At 47.0% G+C, this 22,729-nt stretch overlaps 2 protein-coding genes and 1 long non-coding RNA gene across 3 annotated transcripts in view; 2 read left to right on the forward strand and 1 right to left on the reverse strand.

The window, feature by feature from the left end:
• Positions 1–8,146, forward strand: part of CACNG4 (calcium voltage-gated channel auxiliary subunit gamma 4) — a 41,661-nt gene extending 33,515 nt beyond the window's left edge. The window contains exons 3-4 of the mRNA XM_065852413.2: positions 3,089–3,229; positions 3,999–8,146. Coding sequence (XP_065708485.1) covers positions 3,089–3,229; positions 3,999–4,537 — 680 coding nt within the window. The 3' untranslated portion in view covers positions 4,538–8,146. The remainder of the gene's footprint in view (positions 1–3,088; positions 3,230–3,998) is intronic.
• On the reverse strand, positions 810–11,539 carry LOC136109608 (uncharacterized). The gene is made up of 3 exons (XR_010652526.2): positions 11,412–11,539; positions 9,302–9,463; positions 810–2,879 (listed from the first exon to the last, which is right to left on the reverse strand). It is a non-coding gene; the product is annotated as an uncharacterized lncRNA (long non-coding RNA).
• On the forward strand, positions 11,445–20,651 carry CACNG1 (calcium voltage-gated channel auxiliary subunit gamma 1). The gene is made up of 4 exons (XM_065852414.2): positions 11,445–11,685; positions 16,796–16,870; positions 18,867–19,004; positions 19,728–20,651. Exons 1-4 carry the CDS (start codon positions 11,445–11,447, stop codon positions 19,952–19,954), a joined length of 681 nt encoding a protein of 226 aa, XP_065708486.1. The 3' UTR covers positions 19,955–20,651.
• Positions 20,652–22,729: the final 2,078 nt, after the last annotated feature.

Genomic DNA, 22,729 nt, shown 5'->3' on the forward strand with positions numbered 1-22,729 from the left:
AAGGCACCAACGCTGTGGGCATCTTGTGCTCCTGAATGAGCAGTGCGAGGTATCTCAGCCTGCCCCACCGTGACCAATCTAACACAGACTCCAGATGAATGTGCTAGTGGAATTCAGCCCTGGTTCAAAACCCTGTTGAAATCAGTGAAAAAAATGACTGGTTTTAGAGGAGTTTAGTCCAGGCTGTAGGTAGGAGCAGGAGTTTGGATTTTTGCCCTTTGGCTTTCAGGAGGCTCCGTGCCAAGCCAGGTGACCAACCGCCACGGTGACAACTGCCGTGCGCAAAGATGCGCAGACAAGACCCCTCCTATTGAACCTTCCCTGTGACAACACATGGCGATCTATGTGCCTAAAAAATTCCCCGTCCCGTGCCTGTGCAGAGCCCCAGCAAGCAGCAGAGGCATCGCTGCCGTGCAGAGAAAGCTTGTGTGATCCCCATGGCCGCCGCCTGCACCTCCCAACCCAACGTGTGTGCTCCGGCTCCCCTCCCGCATTTCTACATCGCCCAGAAACCAGAAAAGGGCATTTCAGAACACATCAGGGCTCTCCTGCAGCACTGAAGTGCAGCCGTGACGGAGCCTGAAGACCCCATTTCAGCAGCACGTCTGCACTTTCGCGGACTTTGGCCCCCCGTGCCGTAGCATCCTCGTTTTGCAGCCGGCCGCTTGGCTCCTGCCCATGGAGGAGAAGAAGAGCTGGGGCTCGCAGCCCGTGGGGAGGAGCAGCACGCTCGCCGCGGTGCCGCTCCGAAGGAGGTGTCACAGCGCATCGCGGCGCAGAGCAGCCGATGCAAACAGACAGGACGGTAAACAAGGGGAAAAATAAAGAAGAGCGGGGGAGAGAGCAAAAAAAAACCAGATTGCCTTAATGTTTTTTGATGTGCTGTCATTTTATTACCAGTATTGGGAGACATATGTAAATTCCACATGGTACCTATGAGCTTCCTTTTAGATTTCAAAGTACACATTGTAGGAAAAAATGTACTGTAGGGTTTTACAGGAAGAGAATGCTGTGTGTTTTGTTTCTCTTCACATTAATTACCTCATATAGAAAAATTATCTCTGGAGATTAGTGTCACAAGTAGAACAACCCACCCGCTTATATTTGTCATGTCTGGCAAGTTCCTTCTGATGATATCACTGAAGCATTTTAGGAAAGCTGTATAATTTAATTGAAAACATTATAAACAACATGAATATAAAATACAGAAAACAACAACAAGATAAGGTAGGCCCCAGCAGATTTTAAGCCTGTTCTGCTTTTTAGGACACTAACAAACAGACAATGATTCAGGATGCCCTCATGTCCAGCAGCACAAACAGAGCCTGACATTGAATATTTTCTAATAATCGACTCTAAAAACTGACCCAAAAGTCAAAGCCCTGTTATCTCATATTGCACAAGCGAGAATACACCCAGAACAACAGAACGGGCTCTCAGTGCTCAACAGGCTTTGATTAGAGACCTTACAACCTCGTTACTCAGATTTGCCAATTATTGCAAGACACCATCAGAATATTAACACATCCGGCTGAATTGAATTTAGATCCAGTTAGAAAATGCCCCATCTGTAAAGGACACGTGTAGCGACATTGCCAGTGCTGGTAGAACACAGACTTTTCTTGCTGTTACAGATTAATATAGGGAATAAGCTTCCTGGGCAGGGACTGTCTTTTCTGTTTTATGTTTGCACCATCCTAATGAGGGCTGGGCCCGTCGCTGGGGCTCCCGGGGGCTTTGCAGCGCACACAAAAGCGATGCTGTTATTAAATGCCCAGTCCTGTCCCTCTTGCAGTCAGCGGGAGTTTTGCCACTCGTTACCAGGGGAATCGTTAGGAAGCGATTCACTAAATTGGGAACGCCACGGCCATCAGAAGTAAAATGAGAAAGCACCAGCTGTAACATCGGGCCGTTTCTCCTCGGGAAAGCGGCGCCGCTCGCTGTGCGTGTCAGCCAGGAAGATGGCACCCGGGAGAGACCTCATCGCTAACGGCACCGCATCAGCACATTGGGCCAGATGGTGGTTTTCTCCCCTCCAAGCACTCAGCCCAGGGGGTCCCCGTGTCCCCCCAGTCTGCTGTGGGGTTTCCACCCCTCTGTGACAGCAGCCTTGGACCCCCACGCGCTTTGGGCATCCCCACACCCCAGCACCGCTCACCGTGCCAGGGCTGCCCTCTGCACCTTTGCCTTTCCACCGTCCCCAGCTCTGGGACAATCCTGTTTTACACGGCAGGATTCAGCCTTTTCTTCAAAAAAGATCCTCTCTCTATAACAATATAACTTGCTTCCTTGCTCTGTATTTCAGAATCGCCCGCCAGGTTTTACCCCTTTGGTTTTTACAATACAAACATACCTCTTCTTGTGCTTGTTGATATTTTTTTCTCAGCCCTTTTCTTCCCTCCCTGCCACTTTGCTTTTGATTGCTGCTTAGTCTCGTAGTGACCCGACTTTGAAAGCCGGCTTGAAGTGGTGTTGACATCTTTTTTTAAGGGATTTTACAGCCCAGACTGGTGAATGGACTGAAGCATGCAGAATTTTAAATGACTCTAGTTAGCTGTTAGGAAACTAAACACAAACTTCTTGTTAAAGTTTCTTCCTTAGAAATCTAGAAGGTTTCAATGTCCTTAATATTCAATGAAAGAAAACAGGGTTATTTGCTGTGCTCGCTGGCAACACGAATGCTGCAGCCTTTGAGGGCTGTGATTTGCTCACCTTGCGTATGTCCAAGGAGCGAGTCTGTCTGCTCAAGCCGTCCCCAAATGGTGTAGCTCATGAATTTTTCACTGTGCGATGCCGGGTCTTACTGTCACTCACCTCGTGCTTTGCCAGAAATCTTCTGTACGCAATGGCGTCAAATAATGGTGAGAACGCTGGACTTCCTAGGAGAAAGCACAAAAGATTTAAACTACTCAGTCTGTGCCGCACTGGCCACCTACCCATGGCCTTGGCTCCCAAAAGTGTGCCCAGAAATAGTGATAATTCCAACACAAGCTGGGGTTTTGAGACTTTGTGATCACCACGCTTGCACTCAAGGAGGCATCTGAAATGATTACTGTCTGTCTGGATTTTCTACCCATCTCCCCTCCAGGCATCGTCCGCGCCTCCAGCGTGTTCCCCATCCTGAGCACAATATTGCTGTTGCTGGGAGGACTGTGTGTCGGAGCAGGGAGGATTTACAACAGCAAAAACAACATTATTCTCAGCGCTGGGATTCTGTTTGTTGCAGCAGGTACGTTCTCCTTAAATTGAGTCTCTAAGAGGTGCTGTCTTTTTAAACTGAAAAGTGGTCTGGATCAAGGGCACTAACAACATCACACTAGGCGAATTTCTTAAGACAAGAATGTGTTTTTGAAGCTCTACAATAAGTACATTCTAGAAAAGCTTTTAGTTTTCCTGAAAAAGGAAACTGAAGTCAGTAACAAGCAGGATTTACGCTATTTAAAATGTATTAAACATTAGATGAATCAGGCATCTCTTAAATCCAGGGCCTTTTTCTTTTCTTTAATGTGATGGCAGAAAAAACTTCACCTCTGATAGGTGAGCCCGTTTTCCACCCTGGAAACATCTGAGTCAGTCACATTGTTAATAGCTTTCCCTGAAGCTTGGATTAAGCATGCTGCTTTTAGATGAAAAATCAGCAAGGTGGAAGAGAACTTATCTTGATCAAGGTGAACAGCCATAGCCCTGAGCTCAACATGTATTTTTATTATTATTCTGAATGTTAGAATCTCACTAACAATATTAGCAAGCTCCCGTACGCTACATCTTTCCCACTGTGGCGATGAAGAGATGGGGTCCATGTGAGCGTACGTGACCCAGATGTGGATCTATTCTTTGTTTTTCAAGAATAAATGAAATCTTGAGATAAATAAAGGAATAAATAAAGATAATAAAATTTCCAGCTCCTAATCTTGAACCATCCAGATCCAGAAAGTAACATGGCTTGAATTTTATCTTCCCAGCCACGTAACCACTGATTTATGTTTTTCTCTCTCCAGGACTAAGTAATATCATAGGGATCATTGTCTACATATCAAGTAATGCAGGTGACCCAAGTGACAAGCGAGATGAGGACAAAAAGAATCATTACAACTATGGCTGGTCTTTTTATTTCGGAGCCTTGTCTTTTATTGTGGCCGAAACCATAGGTGTCCTGGCTGTGAACATTTATATTGAGAAGAACAAAGAGCTGAGGTTTAAGACCAAGAGGGAATTCCTTAAGACTTCTTCCAGTTCTCCTTATGCCAGGATGCCAAGTTACAGGTACAGAAGGCGGAGGTCCAGATCCAGTTCTCGATCTACAGAGCCTTCTCCATCTAGAGACATTTCTCCGGTTGGCATGAAGATAGCAAGCACCATTCCCATGAACGAAATCTCCATGTACACCCTGTCCAGGGAGCCCTTGAAGGTCACGACGGCTGCCAGCTACAACGCAGACCAAGAAGCCAGTTTTCTACAGGTTCACAACTTCCTTCAGAAGGAGTTTAAGGAAGGACTCCATGTCAACATGGTCAACAGGAGAACGACGCCTGTTTGAAGCACCTTCCTTCCTCGCGCTTTCTGAAGAAATACCGAAACAGAATGGATCTGTCGTGAAAGAGAAGGAGTGATGTTAAAATACCCTCTCACGTCTTTAACTGTGGCATGTGTTGAGGTAGCAAGTGGAGATCCTCTGGACCAACATAAAGATATTACACGCCCGTAGCTTTTTTTGAAGCTATTCGGAGTTTGTTTCTTTGAGTTCTTGGTGTCACGAGATGAAGGCGAGATGTCCCTGCGCTTCTGCAGTGTGTACAGAGTCTTGGAGAAACCGCGAAGGACTTGCCACCGGTGTGTTTTAAAGGATTACAGAAAAATTGTTGTATGACTTTTATTTTCTTTTCTAATATTGAGATCCCTTAATACAAACTCGCAAACATAATTTATAACCAAGCCCAAGGATGGATACGAACTACTCATCAAGTGAGCCACTTTGACACAGCGTAAGCTTTGCCTCTTTCAAAGAAAAAGAAAATATTTTTGAAGGCAACACTTTGTAAAACTGACCTGTGCTACCGAACCGTAGAGACCCCGCGTACTGAGCATTACAGACCCCCTGATGGGGTGGGGAGGGGTTCTCCCGTTTCGGGGTGCAAGGTGTCCCTGGGGGCAGCGCGGGCTGGGGACAAGAGGGTGGGTGCATCTTGAAACACTTAGGAAGGGAAGGATTAAAGTAGGTGGGACTTGCATATATTTGCAAATATCATCTCTTGCCTAACATTTAGAAAACTTGAATTCTCATTTCGACTAGCCCTAGTGCCTGATCCGGCAAGGTGCTGAGTGCTGTGTGTCAGGAGCCCCTATAGACTACGTATAGCCAGAGCGAGACGCGGAGCTGAGCCGGGGCGGTTCCCCGCGCCGCCGTTCCTCTTTTCCTTACCGCTTCACAAGTGCAACACTAACGCTACTGGAAACTAAGATATCTCAGCAACGCGCGGGAGCAAACGAGAAGCTAATACGTTCGGACTAGCGAATCTTCCTGCAGCAACGGGAACCGGGTGTCAACAGAACGGATGACAACTTTGTATTTTTTAAAATAGAACAAAAATAATCACCGTTTATGAGATATTTATTAAACTCTTTTTATTATGAATAAGTGCCGCATGGTGCAAGGTATAGTTGCTTTTGGATGGAAATGATGGTCGACCTAATTTAATTTATTTTGTAATGATGAATCTACTTATGTGCAGAGAGCCCAGAGAAAACTCTATGCATCACCTAAGGGGGGAACGAGTTTGTACCCTTTGCTTCTGTATGTTTCTAAAAAAGTCTGATTTCTTTTGTTCTTTTAAATTCCTGCTTTCAATTTTTTACCCTTAGGCTTGGAATCTCAACGTCTGAGGGCCCGACTCAAAGGTAACTTAGTTTAATAGTACCCATGTTGAATTTAGTGACCACTCAACCAAGCCATACAAGAATGAGGTGCCCGATTCCCCTTGGATGAATTAGGTGCAGTGAGAGAGGAGCACCTAATTCCTCTACGTTCCTTTGAACACACCCGTCATCTTTGCCACCAGAAGACTAGAGGTGACAAGAAAACAATTATTTGGACAGCTTACATCATTGATGGTGGGAGATCTCAGCCAAACTGCTAAAACCTCTTTAGTCTTAAATTATCCAGCGGTGGCCACAGCGTCAGACAGTCAGTGGTCTTTTGGATACGAGGCTTTCAAGTAGTGGAGCCAAGTCCTCCCGAGAAATCCCGGAGGAACTGCCTTAACATCCCAAAAAGCAAGTTGAACCCTCTCTGCCCCTCCTAGTAAAGCCCACTTAAGCCTCTCTCCTTGCAAGAACTAAGACACAAGTCTCAATATTAAGCGAAAGTCTTCCCCTAGTCGCTGTTGAGCTCTGCCCAGCCCTCAGCCTGGCGGAGCGACACCGGTATTTCGGCAGAGGTGGGTTGGAGCCTTCATCCCTGCTTATCAAGAGTTTCCATTCAGGTTAAAACTCTGCTGGAATCCTTTTTGAAACCTCTGAACTCTGAGAGCTAAAGAGAATGGAGTGATGGGAGCGATTTAAAAGTAGAAAATGTTGTGCTACTTTCTGTATCAACACACTATGGAGAAAGATATTACACAAACTTTTTAAAAGAAAATTTAAACATAGGCAGACAGGAAAACTTTTTTACCTACTTTTCGGCTAGGACAACATAAAAGAGTTCGAAAATTATTAAAGCTCTTGATGAAAGGTTTTTTTTACAAGAATCTTTATGCTTTCAAACAATAAATTATTTCCTACTTTTTGAGACTTCGTAATATTAAAATACTTTGATTAGCTATGATAGAAGTAGAAGTTTGCAACGAAAAAAAACCTTCTGTCTCATTAGTGTGTCATACTAAGTGCTAATTAATTTACATCTAATTATAGTTGATGTATTTTTCAAGTGCAATTTCCCAGAACTATTTGTTTCCCACCGTGTTAATAAACTAATAGTTAGAAATAAGTCCTCATCCGTGTTTACTGTAATTAAGAATAAAACCATTCCCTTTAAAACCAGGAGTTAGATTTAGGCTGTATCTCTAAACTCATGCACATTGAGCTGGAAGTCGACAGTGTGAGGTTTTGCTTTGCGCCTTGGTTTTGTTCTTTTAATCGTCATCCTCCAGTGACCGTGTTTAAACCAACCATCTGATCTAGCCCGAGTCTAAGGCTTTTCTAGAGCCCAGGTCCGACCTGCAAAGGCACATGCAGTATTTTCACACCACATCAGCAAAAAAATGGAGCTGTAACGGGGAAATATTAGATCAATGGGATGCTCATGGGATACGGGGCTGGACAGGGAACAGAGGCACAGGGAGCAAACAGGGACCAGGGTCTCATTCTGCAGGAGAATGGGGGCTGTGATTTCAAACCCATGGTCTATGTCTAACTGCAGTGAAGTGTTTTGTTCAACCAAAGCAAAGAAAAATGGGTGGTTTCATTTAAAAATTCCTGTTTCAAAAATCCTCCAAACATCAGTTTTCTCCTGTGGAAAAACCTGATTCTGACAGAACTGAAAAGTGTGCATCATTCCTGCCCATCAACAGTGTCTTGCTGAATTATCTGAACAGAATTAGATCGTGTTAGGACTTCAAAACCACTCAGTGATAGGTTAAAATATATATATATATATATATATATAAAAATCTGTTCTTCCACATCTCTCTGGTTGTCTCTGGACCGCATCCAACACAAGTTAGCCCCGATTTCTCAACACGGCCTGCAGAAATCATCATCATCATCATATCATTCACAATAATCAGTCTTTTGGTATTATCCTACAACAGCAGACCTAAAAAAAATGCTATTGTTTCAGGTTTGATTTTCTGAGAAACAAAGTTTCAGGTCCAGCATCAGCTCTCTCTTCCTGGTTTCTCATACACAGCAGAAGTAAAGTAAGAAATCACTCCATCTGCCCGTCCATCTAACAATGAACTATTTTTATATTTCCTTTTCTTTCTGTATGGATCACATATCCACAAGGGCTAATATATCATGTCCCTTGAGGTTACATTTCTGTCTGCAATTCTAAAGTGTTATTTCCACTGTGCTTCAGTTCTATTGGTATAATCACAACCATGTATAATGTACTTAATCCTTACTTTTTAAATAAACCATTTTAAATGTATTCTGATTGGTGTGGAGAAAGATATATAGATTTTTAACTTCCAGATTCTCTGAGCTGAGATTTCTGTGTATAGTTTTTCACACTGCTACCTGTTTCGATTGCAGATGGGGGTGTTTGGACACCAATATATTAGAGAAAGAAAATATTCTTGTGGTCCCGTAGACTCAGATCTCTCCAAGAGAAGCTATCTTCACATTTCCAGGCATTTGGGTAGGAAACTAAGAAAAACCTTGTAGTTTTCAGCATAAACTTGGCCTATATGAGACTCAGTCTGGTTTGGGTGCCTGAGTTGAGACTGGTTTAGTGGTTGGAGGCCCTGCAAATCACCATCCACTCGAACAAGCCAGTGGCTTGTGAAGTCCCAGCCCCGAGCTTGTGCTTATCTTCCACCTTTTGAGGTTTCATGTGAACCCCCTTCCGAGCACCCTCCTCTCCCAGCTCTTGTCTGTTTTGCCTGAAAGCTCAACCCCACATGCTGATACTCCATGAATTCCTTGCTCTGATCACCACCATAATATCCCAGTGGTACCAGCAGCACCGAACACAGGTCGGGAGTTCAGCATCCTCTTGCTCCCAGACATCCCAAACCATCCCTGTATCAGAGACAATGCTTCTTCCTCAAATACCTCTTTTAACTTTCATTTCGCATCTCCTAAGCCTCCAGATTGTCTTTAAAGATGAAGACCGCCTGCACGTCTCTGTCTGCTGCCTCTCCCCGTACGTGTGATCTATGGCACGTCTGGAGGGAGGCAGGGGATTCATCTTTTCAAATGCCTCCGACACACAGTAGTGAAGCCATTTAAAGCTCAAGCCCAAAGCTGGTTCCCTTGAACTAAACTAAATAAAGACTCTTCTCACATGGCTGAGCAAGTCTGTGAGTAAATAGTGACCCCCAGAGCTGTGGCCGCCCTGCTGTGAACAGGGATGGATCAAAAAGTGATGTTGTGTGAGAGGGAAGCAGAGTCCTGAAGTCTTCAGAAAGAGGAGAAAAAGGAGTCCAGCGAGGAGGATGCGGCATTTCCTGGGAATGAGAAAACTAACAAACATGGGAGGTGCCGAAAATAAAAGGGAATGAGGAGTGCCGTGCACCTGTCTGCAAAACAGCTCGTCTTACAGCCACCGCCGTGCTTCACCAGCGCGAAAGGGATCACTTACCGGCACGGCACCCCCGGCACGGCGGGCGGTATTTTGGGAGAATGGAGCTGCGGGTCAGGCGTGCGGGCAGCGGTGGGGACGGGCAGTGGTCATTGCTGTGAAGATGCTGGGGCTGCGTCCAGCAATGTGGGACCGGGTGTCCTTCTTCACGCCCATGGGAGTCTGTTCGAAAAAATAAATTAAAAACCAATCAAACAACCAACACACACATTTTGCTCTTGCCAGGATTTCAGCCCCAGGACTGGGGAGCTTTTGGAGGGTGTAATTGGTGACAGCCTGGGGTATCAGCTGTGCCAACCCAACCATGATTACGGTGGTATCACCACACTGGGGCAATGCAGGCTCAGGAGCACAAAGGAACTTCCATTTGAAGAAATCTGTTTGCTGAAAACTCATATGATCTGAAAGCTTATCTCCTCCAGTCTGGGTTATTCTCAGCTGGGAAGGGTCTTCTGCAGCACATCATTCTGCAAGAAGGGAATCACTGCATTTGATTCATCTGGTTGTGGTAAATACTTTGGAAGAAATACAGGAGAAGTTAGGGGAGCAGAGCCAAGCCCACACTCTGCTAGGGAAAAATAATGCAATAGTTGGTCTTGAGACACCTCCTTGAGCATTTTCTCCAGCAGAGAAACATAATTGTGTCTCTCACTCTCTGCTGCTAAAGTGCAACTAATTACAACCCTCCCTGCTTCCCAACAGGTCCTCATTAATAGTCTGTTTATATTTCATGTGATATTGATTTTTAACTGTGGATACTTGCCAGCTGGCAGACTGCAGGAACCATTCCTAGAGGATGAGGTCCCTGCCCTGTCCGATGTCCCCAGTGCCCTCCCCGCTCCCTTTCCCCTCCCATTTCGCACCATATATCTTCAGTTCTTCCTCCAGCTCCCACCTCCCCAGCAGAACCAGAGGCACCCAGGGGTGCCTACGCCAGCCCTGTCACACATCAAGCAGAGTAATGTGAACTTTTTAAACTCATATTTCAATTACCGTTAATTTGGATCAATATTTTTTTAACTTATTCTTTAGTTTCTCTCCCTTTCCCATGCTCCCTTTTCACCTGAACTCATTTCAGATTGTCCTCATTGATTGGAGCTGACAGCTCTGCACCTCTATTTTGACACCAAATTGAGGTGTTCATAAACCAGGACTGGAGTAGCTTTGACATTATCTTGACGTGATAACATGATATTTGCAGCTTTCCACTGGCACTATTTTAACCATTCTTTTGACATTCAGGTACTGTCACCCTCCTCAGTTTGACATCGCAATTGTAATGTCACCTCCTTAGTGGCCTCTGCATTGACATTATCATCAAATTAGCTTTACAGTCAGCTGAAAGATCAAACAGAAGGAGAGAGGTTGGCCCAGCCCTGGCAATCTGGGTTCAGGGCAACACTTCTGAAAGAGGGAAAGGATGTGCTGGGTGGTTGCTGGAGTTATCGGACACACCAAGGAAAACCTGGATGATGGGAAAGCAAGGAAGCACTTGAGAGGTTTTGCATTAGACAAAAAAAGACTGCTCAGAATACTTCAGGTTAGTTACAAAATAATAATAATAGAAATAAATGATAAAATAAATAAGTTTGCTTATTTTGCTACTTTCTTTAAGCCACAGTGCTCGGTTCTGGAGGGACGTCCAGCTCTGAACTTGCAGAGGCTGCCAGGAGCTAAAGGCGTGGGCGTGCAGCTTCTGGGTTCAGGGGCTATTAAACTATTTAGAATAAGACTCAACTCAGGCCTGACAGCATTATAAACAGGGATGTTTTTATAGCCTGGCTGAAAAGTTAATCATCCTGTTAATGCCTATTTCTGGGCATGCTGCAAGTCAAGAGATTACAGCCGCTAAACGGTGGCTGCAGCAGCTCTGAGCGAGCGCCCGCCCGCTCGGCTCGTGGGAATCCAAAACAATCCCGTTGGGACGGGCTGGAAAGCTGAGCTCTGCCGGGTGCTCCCCTCGTTATGTGCATTAATAGCTCCTCGCCGCGCCGGCTGACACAGCCCAGCAGCTGCCGGCGGCCGCCCCGCTCTCCCCGGGCAGCGCGGGGCTGACCTTGGCAAACGTTCAGATGCGCCAGGATTTGGGGAGACCTCGCAAATCACCCACCGTTCTCCGCCGGGAGCAGCGGTCCAGGGCGCGATGGACGAGAACAAACCCCTGAAAGTCCGGCTGACGTTCTCCGTGATCCTGGTTGGCGTCTCGCTCCTGTTTGCGGCCGTGGTGACGGACCACTGGGCTGTGCTGAGCCCCAAAGTGGAGGAATATAACACCACCTGCGAAGCGGCTCATTTTGGGCTATGGCGACTCTGTACAAAGCGGATTTTTATACAAGGACAAGGTCCCAAAGAGAAGGGCTGCGGGCCAATAAGCCTGCCAGGAGGTACGTGACCACCCACCAGTGCATGGGACAAAGCAGCAGGCGATCATGCCAGGCTTTGCTTGGGAGGTTGCAGGACATGGCAGGAGGAAAATAGGGTCTGTGTTCCTGCAGCAATTAATTTGGCACGGGACTGCATGGGGCTGCGTTCATATTGGTCTGCACACATCTCATGTTCGTCGCTCTCGCCGTACGTGTGCGCTGCGTTGCCTTGCACGTCCGTTTGTGACCATATTTGAGTCTCCTGTGCAACCGTGACAGTGGCAGGGAGAGGGGAGGAGAACCGAGCGTGGTGGAAATCCCAGGGGGAACCTGGGATGGTGGAAATCTGGCTGACATCGACCAATGGTCCCGCAGCGCCCGGGCACACTGACAGCAGCGGGCAAGAAAGAGGATTTATGGGTCCACCATACGTAGCTGGATCTTTAGGTCTTCCAGATGCATATAGCCACGAAGGAACAGCCTGTACAGGGCTGGTGTTGGGGTATCTCCGAGCTATTTAAACAACCGTCCCTCGGGGCAGGGAGGAAGAGGGACCCACAGTACGTTTTGCAAAAAGAAAAGAAGTCATAAACTGAGTTTGAAGCAATTTCTCAGCCACTTACTGAGGCTTCTCGTTGGGTTCCTCCGGCGCAGTCGATGGGGAGGGCGGTGGGCGGCGGGCACGGCCGCGTTCCCAGAAAACCGCTCCGTTCCCAGGGTGCGAGGAGCTCGTTCGGCTTTCGCTGATTGCAAAGTCAGCACCATTCGCGCCGCGTGCACTAATACGTTCCCTCCGTGACCGAGCTGCGCTGCTTTTTTAGAAGGCTCACAGGGTATTGGATGCTTTCCAGAGCAGAAATAACAAGATTGCCTTCATGCCGGACTCGCCGCTTAAAATGAGATATATATGTTAACACACATTTGAAAATTTCCTGTGAAAAGTCCCACTGCTTGAGCTTACTGTATATTCCCTGTATTACTGCAATTCTTTATCTCTTTGGCCAAATTACATGTTCTGAAGAGAGGAGCTCAGCCGCAGCATTCGAATCTGCCTCTAACCAAATTTGGGAGCGTGTCATCCATATGCTTAATATCTCTCGCAAAGGTACTTACGTGCCTAGAAATATATTCCTCACTGTATGCCTTTCCTCGCATGTGGAGGAAAACTCCCACAAAAGGGAAAACAATGGAAATCGGTGGATAAACACCAAAATTGCACAACCGCGGGGTAAATATAAAACTCATAAATATCCAGCTGTCTGCAAGAAGCAGATTCGCAGGCAGGGCAGCACGAAAGCAGCTACTGTGTGTGATAGACATCAGCATGTGTTTGCACGGGTGTTGAACCACGGCCCAGCGCTGCTGTCGCACAGCGCACAACAGGGTGGTGATGGAGGGGCTGAGCCGCCGGTTTTTAAAGGTATTTGGGAATTTGGATGACATCCTGCGGCATAATCAGCACCCGGGGTTTTCAAAGGGCGAAATTCGCACTTTGGTTACAATATAAATATTTTAATCCCCGTTTTACTCGCACCAGGAGCAGGGCGAGGGGGGGTTCGGGCTGCTAAACGGTGCTGTGTCCGCACGGCTCGCGTTAGATTGATTTCACACTTCTGGGAAGAGATGTCGGCAGGGAAAGACCGGGCTGCGAAACCCACAGCGGTCGAGAAAATGTGAATGAACAAACGAGCAGTAAAAAGGCAGATGTGGGCACCGGTTTTCCTGAAAATCTTAAGATATAACCAGACATTACTGCCCAGACTGGGAAAGAAATGTAAGAATTTATCATTGCATCAATAACCGTTTACCAGCCACTCCCTGAGGAGGAAATGGATGGCACGATTAACATTGTTCAAAAGGGTTTTTGCTCAGCACAGCACAAAATGGGGAGGATGACTTGGCTCTCAGTCCATAAAGCAGGGCTGTGATTTAGGCGGAGTTTTAAAATTTTACAGTGCTCTTGCGAGGATGTTGAGGAATTGGAAAGGGCTCGGCATCCTGCTGGAAGGAATAAAAAGATGAGGGAGATGGCTGTTAAAACCAGGCAAATTCAGATTAATGCCGAGACATTTTTAACTGCGGTCAATTGGTCCCTGCAAACATGGGAACCGAGTTCAGGCAACTGGAGAGGAAAAGTGCTTGAGCACACGGGTTATCAGCAGGGCTGTTCTGCTCCTCGTGTCTGTACAAGACTCACTTTGCAAGGCTGCTATGAAATTAAACCATTTGGAGACACCACCTCTAAAACTCAATGTGTGTCAAAGGCCTTGCTGGCCAGGTCAGAGCCCAAGGTCTGGCCCAATCCACCACTCAGCCCTCACATCACCACCTCCGATCGCAGCAGCACGTCCCGTCTCCCAAACATAACATGAGCAAAAGCCTCAGATTAAAAGTATCATTGGTCCAGGTTTTTCTAGCCGTCCAGACTGCCCCCAACCCCACCCAGCAGTGCCCATCTGAGGTTCAAGAGCAAGGTGGGCCCCAGTCTGTCACTCCAATGCTTTTGGGTGACAGTTGTTACCTCAAACTCCACGTTCCCTGATGTCTCACAGCCTCTCTGCCCTGTCTTCCCCCATGAAGTGTCCATATTGCAGACCCCCGAGGTTCAACCGTAGTTCAGTGGGTTTGCAATTCTGCTGCATCCCATGGCTGTGCCCAAACTCGTTTGTGAGCGGCAGGACAAGGTGTTTCTGCACAGAGGAAAGATGAATTGGCCCATTCGTCCCGCACGGTGGTCACCCAGGAATGGTGGATCTGAAGGGCAGAGGCCAGGAGGGCCGTAAGGGTGGGTGATCTGGAAGGGGGAGGACGCTGTGTGATAAACCACGTTATATCTCTAAAGTTCACGTTGGCCTTAATGACCACAGAGCCCCTGGGCTGTTCCCATCAGCACACTGAGGTGACCTCGTGGCAGAAATAATGCAGCGAGGGGTGGAGACAAACAGAGGTTGCCACACAGTTTTCATCCATTATAAAATCCATTTTAAATCCTATCCATTATGTAAATGTGGTGTGACACAAATCGGCTTTTCTCTTATTCATGGTGGCACTGGAGCATTGAGGCACCTCAGTTGTCTTGAATAACAGGGACCCTTGTTGAAACAGATATTCCCAGCCCAGCAGAGCGTCGAAGCATCTTTAAACTGAAAACAATACATCATTTCACCAATAACAATCTAGTTATATTTTCCCACAATAAATGCATTTTCCAAAAACACCTCCCCTAAAGTTAACCGACTTCTCTGATAGCCCCATTTATCGTACCTTGGCAGAGCTTTGCTACAAGCCACAAGGGCAGCTCCTTTTCCCGCAGACAGGTCCAGCTCTTGAAGAACGTTTTGTGTGGTTCCCATCTGCAAAGACTTCACGGACTGGAGGGACTGGGCTGGTTTGGTTCACCTGCGATGGACACAAAACTGTTCTGTGTCCCCCATCACACCATGTCTGGATGGTTTCACCTTGTGCTCTGCACAGTTAGCACGCCTTAGAGAATTAATTAAAATCCAAACCAAACAGTCCAAGATAAAGCATCCCAGTTTAATCCCACTCTCTCCCCTTTAGCACAGGAGCCAAGGGATCCCCAAACTGGATGCTCAGCCTCAGCCGCCTCTCAGTTGCTGGCAGAGACACAATCTCTGCTCTGGGGCTCCAAATATGCAATTTTAGTCATAGAGGTCTGAGTTCAAATATGTTGCCTCCAGTTGTTTGCAGGAATAATAAAGAACAGGTCAGGAGATGCCAGAGCTGAGCATTAACCTGGTCTCTAGTAAGGAGAAGCTGCAGATGAAATAGAAGTCAGCTTGTAAAATTAACTAGATAAGAGCATCTCAAAAGAATCTTCCTCTAATGGGCTCAAAAAAAGCTGCTTTGCAGCTGCCTTTCTCCTGGGAGAGAGAAAATAAATCCTCCTTGAATCAGTAACTCCAAAATCTGCTGTTTACGTGACAGAAGAAAAAAGGCTAACAAGAAACATGAGAACCAACAGGTACCCTGGTATCTTCTTGCCACTAGAAATTAATGCTGTAAATAACCAAAAAACCAGTAAGTGTCCCCAGGCAGAAGTCCCCCATGGCCCTGCACACAGGACCTGGCTCAGGCTTCACCCCACGACCTGCCCTGGGGCAGCACGTCCTGGTTGGGATGCTGGAGAGGAGCACAGGGTCCTGCCAGGCTCTCCCAGCATCTCTGGAAATCGGTGCTCACTCCGTTATCTGAGGGACAAGAGATGCTGGTGTTAACCAAGCCCCTCGCCGTGGCGCCTGCATTTCCTGCAATCTTGGCGTGATTTCCCGCTCTGATGGGAGTCCAAGCTGGGGTGCAGAGGGGTGCTGGGCAGGTGCTGAGCGTCTCGTCTCCAGCCCGGCTCAGCAGAACACTGCAATCAGAGCTGGCGCCGCTCAATGTGTCTCCGCGATTGCGCCCTTCCAGCCAAATTCCTGGCGAGCAACTGTTCCCCCAGCTCCGCGCCACTTCGAACCTTCAATTAAATCAGCTATAAATAGCGAGAACACCCGCCATCTGAACCCCTTCGAGCCAGCAGGTCCTCACCAGCCCCTTCCCCGTCCCACTGGGTCGCTGGAGCTGAAGGGCCGGTGCATCTTCCGACCTCTCCTCACTCCTGACCCTCACTAAGCTGAGTAGGAAACAAAACCGTGGCCATTGAGAGACTCGGTTACCAACTCCCCTCCTCCCACTATCCCCCTGCCCCACAATCTTGATCCTTGTTCACTTAACAACCCCTCTCTAAATATCCCATGTACTTGGCAGCGTGCTCAGGTGAAGTCCAGATAGAGGAACTTCATAAAGTTCCCACCAACTCTGCTATCTTATCCCTGTCGGGATAAAAGACAGAATGAGGAAAATTACCTTTATTTTAAATAGTTGAGCAGCCAGTGTGCGAAGCTTTCGGATGGAGCCCACAAAAGGTATCGGGGGGTTCAGCCTTGTCCACGCTGGAGCCGATGGCCGGGCATGCACATGCCATTCATCTCAATAAAACAGATCCGACTCCAATTTACAAGGTCCAGGAACCTTAAAAACACTTCAAGTTTGCCACATCAGTATAAAGCAAATTCAGTTTTACTATCAGAGGTTTCCAAGTGCACGAAATGAATTTCCTTCTCTCTTTCAGAACGCAACTGCTCCTACTTCAAGCACTTCACTCCAGGAGAGAGCTCGGAGATATTTGAAGTAACCACCCAGAAAGGTAGGAATGATCCCCCAAAATATTGTTGTAATGTTGTGTGAGCTGGGGTGACCACAAGATGAAAGGTAAAGTTGTCCCAAACTGGGGGTTTAACCCCCATTCCACTGAAAGCAGTAGAGGAATTCCCATCAGATACCATTGGCTGGGAAAAATGCTCTGAACTAGGTCACATTCCAGCTTTCGAGGACGAATTATTTTTATACGCGACCACAACCATAAGTGTGATTTTACTTAACATTGTCCCACAAATATATAATTGTGGCAATACATATGCAAACCGCAAAAGGTCTTTTCAGCATAAAAATGGCTTTACAGCATTGGCACTACCCGTGACACTTGGAGCCTTTGCCATCAAAGGAAGAAGATGTTAATAAAACCTAAATGAATAAATCACACCCCAAGCAGAGTCTTGACCCTGGAAAGAAGCGCAGAGACTCTTGGAAGACCATTAGGAATTTTATGCTTCGTATTGATTTTATATGAAAGTCATGTAAAAAACAGGGCGATCGATGGAAGGAAAGAGCAGAGGTCCTACAAAGACACACACGTCGTGTTTGTAGGGCATGGATTGGGAAAACAGCCTTTCACAGACAAATTTCACATCTCAGATAAGTCCCTGATAAAGCCAAATATTTAGAACACTCATCCAACGTGCTCATCTCTTTCTCGCCCTCTCGTTAAAGATGAAATCCTTTCTAGTTTGCCACTCAGCATATTTTACTGTGGAGTAAATGAGCTGATGATTACGTTACACATATTAAACAATCTGCTTTTCTTCCAGTGGAAATCATAACGGCGGAAAACCCGGCAGACGGGTTCTACACAAAAAGCAGCTTCCTAAGACAGGAAAAACCGGGAATTTTAAGTGGATAGAAGAGCATATTTGCTCACTTAAATACCACCAGATCCAGCCATCTGATCTCAAAAACACACCCAATGCCATTTCTGAACACAGTCAGGAAGAACTGCTTTCCTTTGAAGTGAAAGAAAAAGCTGAAGCCCCAGCAAAATATTTTACATTAAACCAAACCCTTTCAGGCAGTTCCAGCACACAGCGAAGAGAAACATGAAGGAAATGATAATAAAAGAGTGGTATGAAAAGCAATGAGAACAAAGAGTGATCCGCTGTTCACAGAAATAGCTCCATTTGGATGGGAGCTAATTAGTAACAGGCAAAAAAATTCTTCATGATTTTGCCTGGGAGATATTTTTTTTCCCGTGTCTTGAAAGGCAAATATCATCAGGCACTGTGATGTTCACGCATGGCTACATGTGTTAAATATTAAACTAATCTGGAAACGAATGCAATATGTAAATGAAGGCCTGAATTATTCAATTAGCAATTCTTCCCCTCATTCAGGCACTGGAGTGTGCTGAGGTTGGGGAGGCGTCCAGCGCACATCTCAGCGAAAAGCAAGATGTTTTCTGTAGGGTTTAATCCTGAAGAAGCTGGGTTTTCACAGGGCTGGAAATCATTGTCTTCAAGTGAAAACAAAGAAGATGCTGTGCAAACGCTTCACCTCTGGCCTCCCGCCTGCCCGGAGCACACAGCTGAAACACGGGTACACGGGCACCACGCGGGGGGCCTTGCCAGGGCTCTGCAACGCACATCTGGAATAGGAACAGTGTACGGCTACTTACTGCGAGAGCAGAGCGATGGAAGAATTGAGAGCGTGGAGCCCAGTAAGACTTCAACACCAATATCGCTGCAGCAAAACGGCTCCAGCCCCGAGCTTGATCCCCCCAGCGCCGGTGCCGTTTGCTCTGTCAGTGAGTTACCAGGACACATTTCCCCTTCCTGCTCTGTTCTTATACCCTTTGTATTCCAAATGGCCAATACTTGTCCCTACTTTTATTTGAGAGCAATACTCAGTTCACCAAGGCCGCCTCTCCACGGAAGCAGGAAGACACTTATTTCCCAGAGTCACCTACCGCAAAGTCACAACAGCAAGCTCAAAATTTGCCTAATTCGCATTTTTTTGTTTTGCTTTGGCAGAATACAGCATTTCAGCTGCAGCCATTGCCATCTTCAGCGTTGGCTTTGCAATCATCGGAACAATCTGCGTCCTCTTCTCCTTCAGGAAGAAGAAGGACTACCTGCTGAAGCCAGCGTCCATGTTCTACACCTTCGCAGGTAGGAGCCGCGACGCTCCCGCACTCGCGCTCGGGGCATAAAACAGTGTAGAGAAACTTAGATCAATCCCAAGAGGAGGGGGACGCTTCAAAAAATGCCCTAGAAGTGGCATTTTCTCCCAGCCACACTCAGATTACCGGTCCCGTGTGGTGCTCCAGATGAAGAGCTTTGCTCGGCACACGTTACCCAGCAGCTTGGCTGCATTTTCTTCGGCTGCCTTTAAAAGGGGCATTTCTAGCATATTCAGTGCCAGCCCATCTAAACCCTGCATATGCACTATTCTGTATCTATGAAGACTCGAACCAAAGAAACATCTGATCCAGGCCCAAAATACCCAACTGTCTCCCCAAAACATGAAAACTTCATTTTTTAGTGATAGTTTGACACGCCGCAATGACTGAAAGGCAGAGGTACAAATTGTCACCTCAATAAAAATCTTACCCAACCTTTGGAAAAGCTGCCTAGGGAACACAATTATTCCTCCACTACTTAGAGTTTCCCATCCAAACCTGCCTAAAAGATGACAGTAAATCACCTTGGATGGCCTGGGTTACAGCAGAGCTCTCAGCAGCTGTGAGCGTTGGTTCCTTCAAACATTGAAGCCAATGACTCACCTGCGAATCTCACTGCAGTTCCTGTGTGCAAAACGACAGATGAGGCGGTTAATGAAGGGTGAAAAATTGACAGCTGGTTATTCAACCCACTGCTCCTCTCTTCCTTCAGGTCTCTGCATCATCATCTCCGTCGAGGTGATGAGACAGTCCGTGAAGAGGATGATCGACAGCAAGGAGACGGTTTGGATCGAGTACAGCTACTCCTGGTCCTTCGCCTGCGCCTGCTCCTCCTTCGTCCTGCTCTTCATCTGCGGCATCGTCCTCCTGCTGATCGCGCTGCCTCGCTTCCCCCAGAACCCCTGGGAGACCTGCATGGATGCCGAACCGGAGCACTGATGTTCCAGGAAACAACCCGCAAAGCGTTCCGGAAACATTTGTATATTTTAAAATGTCTGGATCTCACTATACAACGAGTGCTCCGCTAAGTCATCACTGAACCAAGAGGCGTTCAATTGTAATTATAAGCTTTGTTTCTTTTCTATTTTAATTTAAGAAAGCAGAGCATTCAGCACCTGTGGGTCGTGGGTGAACGGTTTTGGGGATGCCCGGTGCTGATGCTGATGCAACTCTGTGTGCCAGCCAGCTGATGCCACAGAGAAGACAACTTTCCTGGGGAGATGTTTGCTGTCCCTGGGTGTAGATCCATGAGGGATAATGGCCTTTTACACCTCACTTGGCCAATGAGTCCATTTCTCCGTTCACACCGTGCTCCTCTCCCCTCTTACAAAGGGTTTGCTCACCACTCTGGAATAAGTTGGAGATCCTCATGCTATTCTACAACATTAAATGGGGGTAGGGTGGAGGGAGGAAGCCCCCGAAACAAACAAAGAAATAAAGACCCACAACAATGGCTCGGATTGTGAGAAAAATTCCTCCTACAAATTGACTCCCTGTGGGTCTGTTCCTTTCAACCACACACAAAAAACCCCAAGGTTTAGTTTCTGTTCTGCTTAGACTTCGATGGCAAAGCAGAGAAGTACTGAATGTTAAGAGTGATATTTTCCTTTAATAAAAAGCATGATTTTCTGGAAAATTATTTTGATGGATGAATCACTTGGCCCATCAAATCCTGCTAGGTCCAGAATGGCAGTGCAATTCTAGATGATGTTTACTGTGTGGAGCTCTCATTTGTTCCTTGTGGATGGGTTTTTAAGAGCGCTGTGCTTTGCTCACTGCGCCTGTATCTGAAACTACACTTCAGGAAAATCCTTCAAGGTGGCTGCTAAGAACCAAAGGACTTAGACTGAAACACCCAGGAGGGTCAGCCCCGAAAATACTACAAAAGCACATGGTTGGTGATGCATCCCCGAAGAAACGGCCGCCCAAGCAGCACGGGGGATGCTGCGGATGCTGGTTGGGTTGCAGGGTCCCCAGTGTGCTCTGGGGGGCTGAGGGGAAACTAGGGGGAAACTGGGGAGACTGGGGGTCCCCCAGCTCCACGCACCCACCCAGCCCCTCCAGCCGAGCCCTTTGTACTGTCACGGTTCCTTTAGTTCCAAGAGGTGGGTGTATATATATATTTTTTGTGGGTTTTTTACAGTTCAATTTTCAGAGTGTGCTCAGCATTTCCTCCCCCCCCACACAAGTAGGAAAAAGTATTGTTTTTAAGTTGCAGTCTTTCAGCCCAATAATTCAAAAAGGAAAACGAAGTGTCCTTCCCTTTGGGCTTACCTGTCCGTAATTCAAACAGAATTCAGAACGGAGATTTTCTGATCATTATGAAGAGCTCTGGAATTAGGACATGCTGAAGCTCACCAGTGGTTTCGCGGGGGCGCGAGGGGCGCCGAGCCCCACAGCCCCCAGCCAGACTCAGACTCGTCCCCATGTCCCATCAGTGAAGCGGCAGCGAGAACTGAAGCCTTTAGTGAAGTTGCATTAATGTTTTTCAAGCCCTTTGAAGTTGAAAAGCACTACAAATAACAAGTTTGGGGATAAGGCGCTGATCGGTGCCGAGATCTGAGTGAGAGCTGGGGAGCTCTGCCCGTCTCATCACCGGAGACAACCGCAAGTCTTCCAAGTTGTCACTGAACCACTGTGAAATGCTAAATGGTTTAGAAATCTTATTTTTGGGTACAGAGCTGACATCCTTCATTTGCATTTCCATTGTTCTCAAAAAACAGAGGTTAGTTTCTAGGGAGATCCTTTACACACAACTTCTTCATCACTCACCACTTCCTATGGCCCCCGCAAGACTGAGAAGCACCAAGATGACTTTGTTTTCTTTTTCCAGCTATTAAGAAATGCTGACGAGGGACCCGTCTGTTAAACTGGTCATTGGTATTCACAGTGGGAAAAGCACTGCGCTTACAGCAGGTTTGTGCTGCCATGTCTAAATCTTTCTGCCAGGGAGCCCGATAATGTGTTCAGAGAGAGTTAATAAAAGTAATTGGCCTTCATAAAGGAAAAAAGAATATCATGCTGAGGTGGGGAATGGGAACCGGCTTCAGTTTTCATTCTCTCAGTTGAGCAAATAGCAGGGAACGGCCACCAAAATTTCAAGAACGCAGGAAGAAAATGTGAAAGAAATACCCTTTATGGCAGGAGTCAACAGAGCAAACTGGGGATGTGGCTGCACAAGCCGCAGGAGCACACCCGGGCTTGGGAGACGGCCTAGAGGGAAACAGGCACTGCGGAAAGGGTAAATTCGTTTGCAGAACAAGTAACTATCTCCAGCCAGCACAAAACTCGGTTCAGGTTCCCTTGAGCGTGTTCCATTTGCCACCCCAAGCAGCCCCGGAGCATCACACACGACACCGCGAGATCCGCGCAGCCCGAGTGCTAAATCACTCCAGTGCTAAATCACTCCAGTGCTAAATCACTCCAGTGCTAAATCACTCCAGTGCTAAATCACCGCGTCAGTGCAACAGAAGACGCAAAGTATTTTGTTTATGTAAGAGTAAGATTTGCCGTTAGGCACAAGGCGTGCAGAGAATCTGCTTCCCTCATTTTTAATGCTGTGTTGTGTGAATTTAATGTGCAGAAAAGGTGCCAGACTAACAACCCCGGAGAACAAACCTGCCTGTTTAGCAAGCAGCGAGCTGAGCTCTCAGAACAGCTTATGTGCAAAGAGGTGCTGCAGCAGCAACCGCCCAGGCCCAGCCAGGCGGGGAC

The sequence above is a fragment of the Patagioenas fasciata genome, chromosome 18 (assembly GCF_037038585.1).
Source record: "Patagioenas fasciata isolate bPatFas1 chromosome 18, bPatFas1.hap1, whole genome shotgun sequence".
In the NCBI taxonomy this organism is placed as follows: Eukaryota; Metazoa; Chordata; class Aves; order Columbiformes; family Columbidae; genus Patagioenas; species Patagioenas fasciata.

Coding starts and splice junctions, on each gene's coding strand:
- CACNG1 (XM_065852414.2), top strand. CDS start 11,445: ATGGACGAGAACAAACCCCTGAAAGTCCGGCTGACGTTCTCCGTGATC. Junction 16,871..18,866: donor TGAAGTAACCACCCAGAAAG/GTAGGAATGATC, acceptor TTGCTTTGGCAG/AATACAGCATTTCAGCTGCA. Junction 19,005..19,727: donor CATGTTCTACACCTTCGCAG/GTAGGAGCCGCG, acceptor CTCTTCCTTCAG/GTCTCTGCATCATCATCTCC.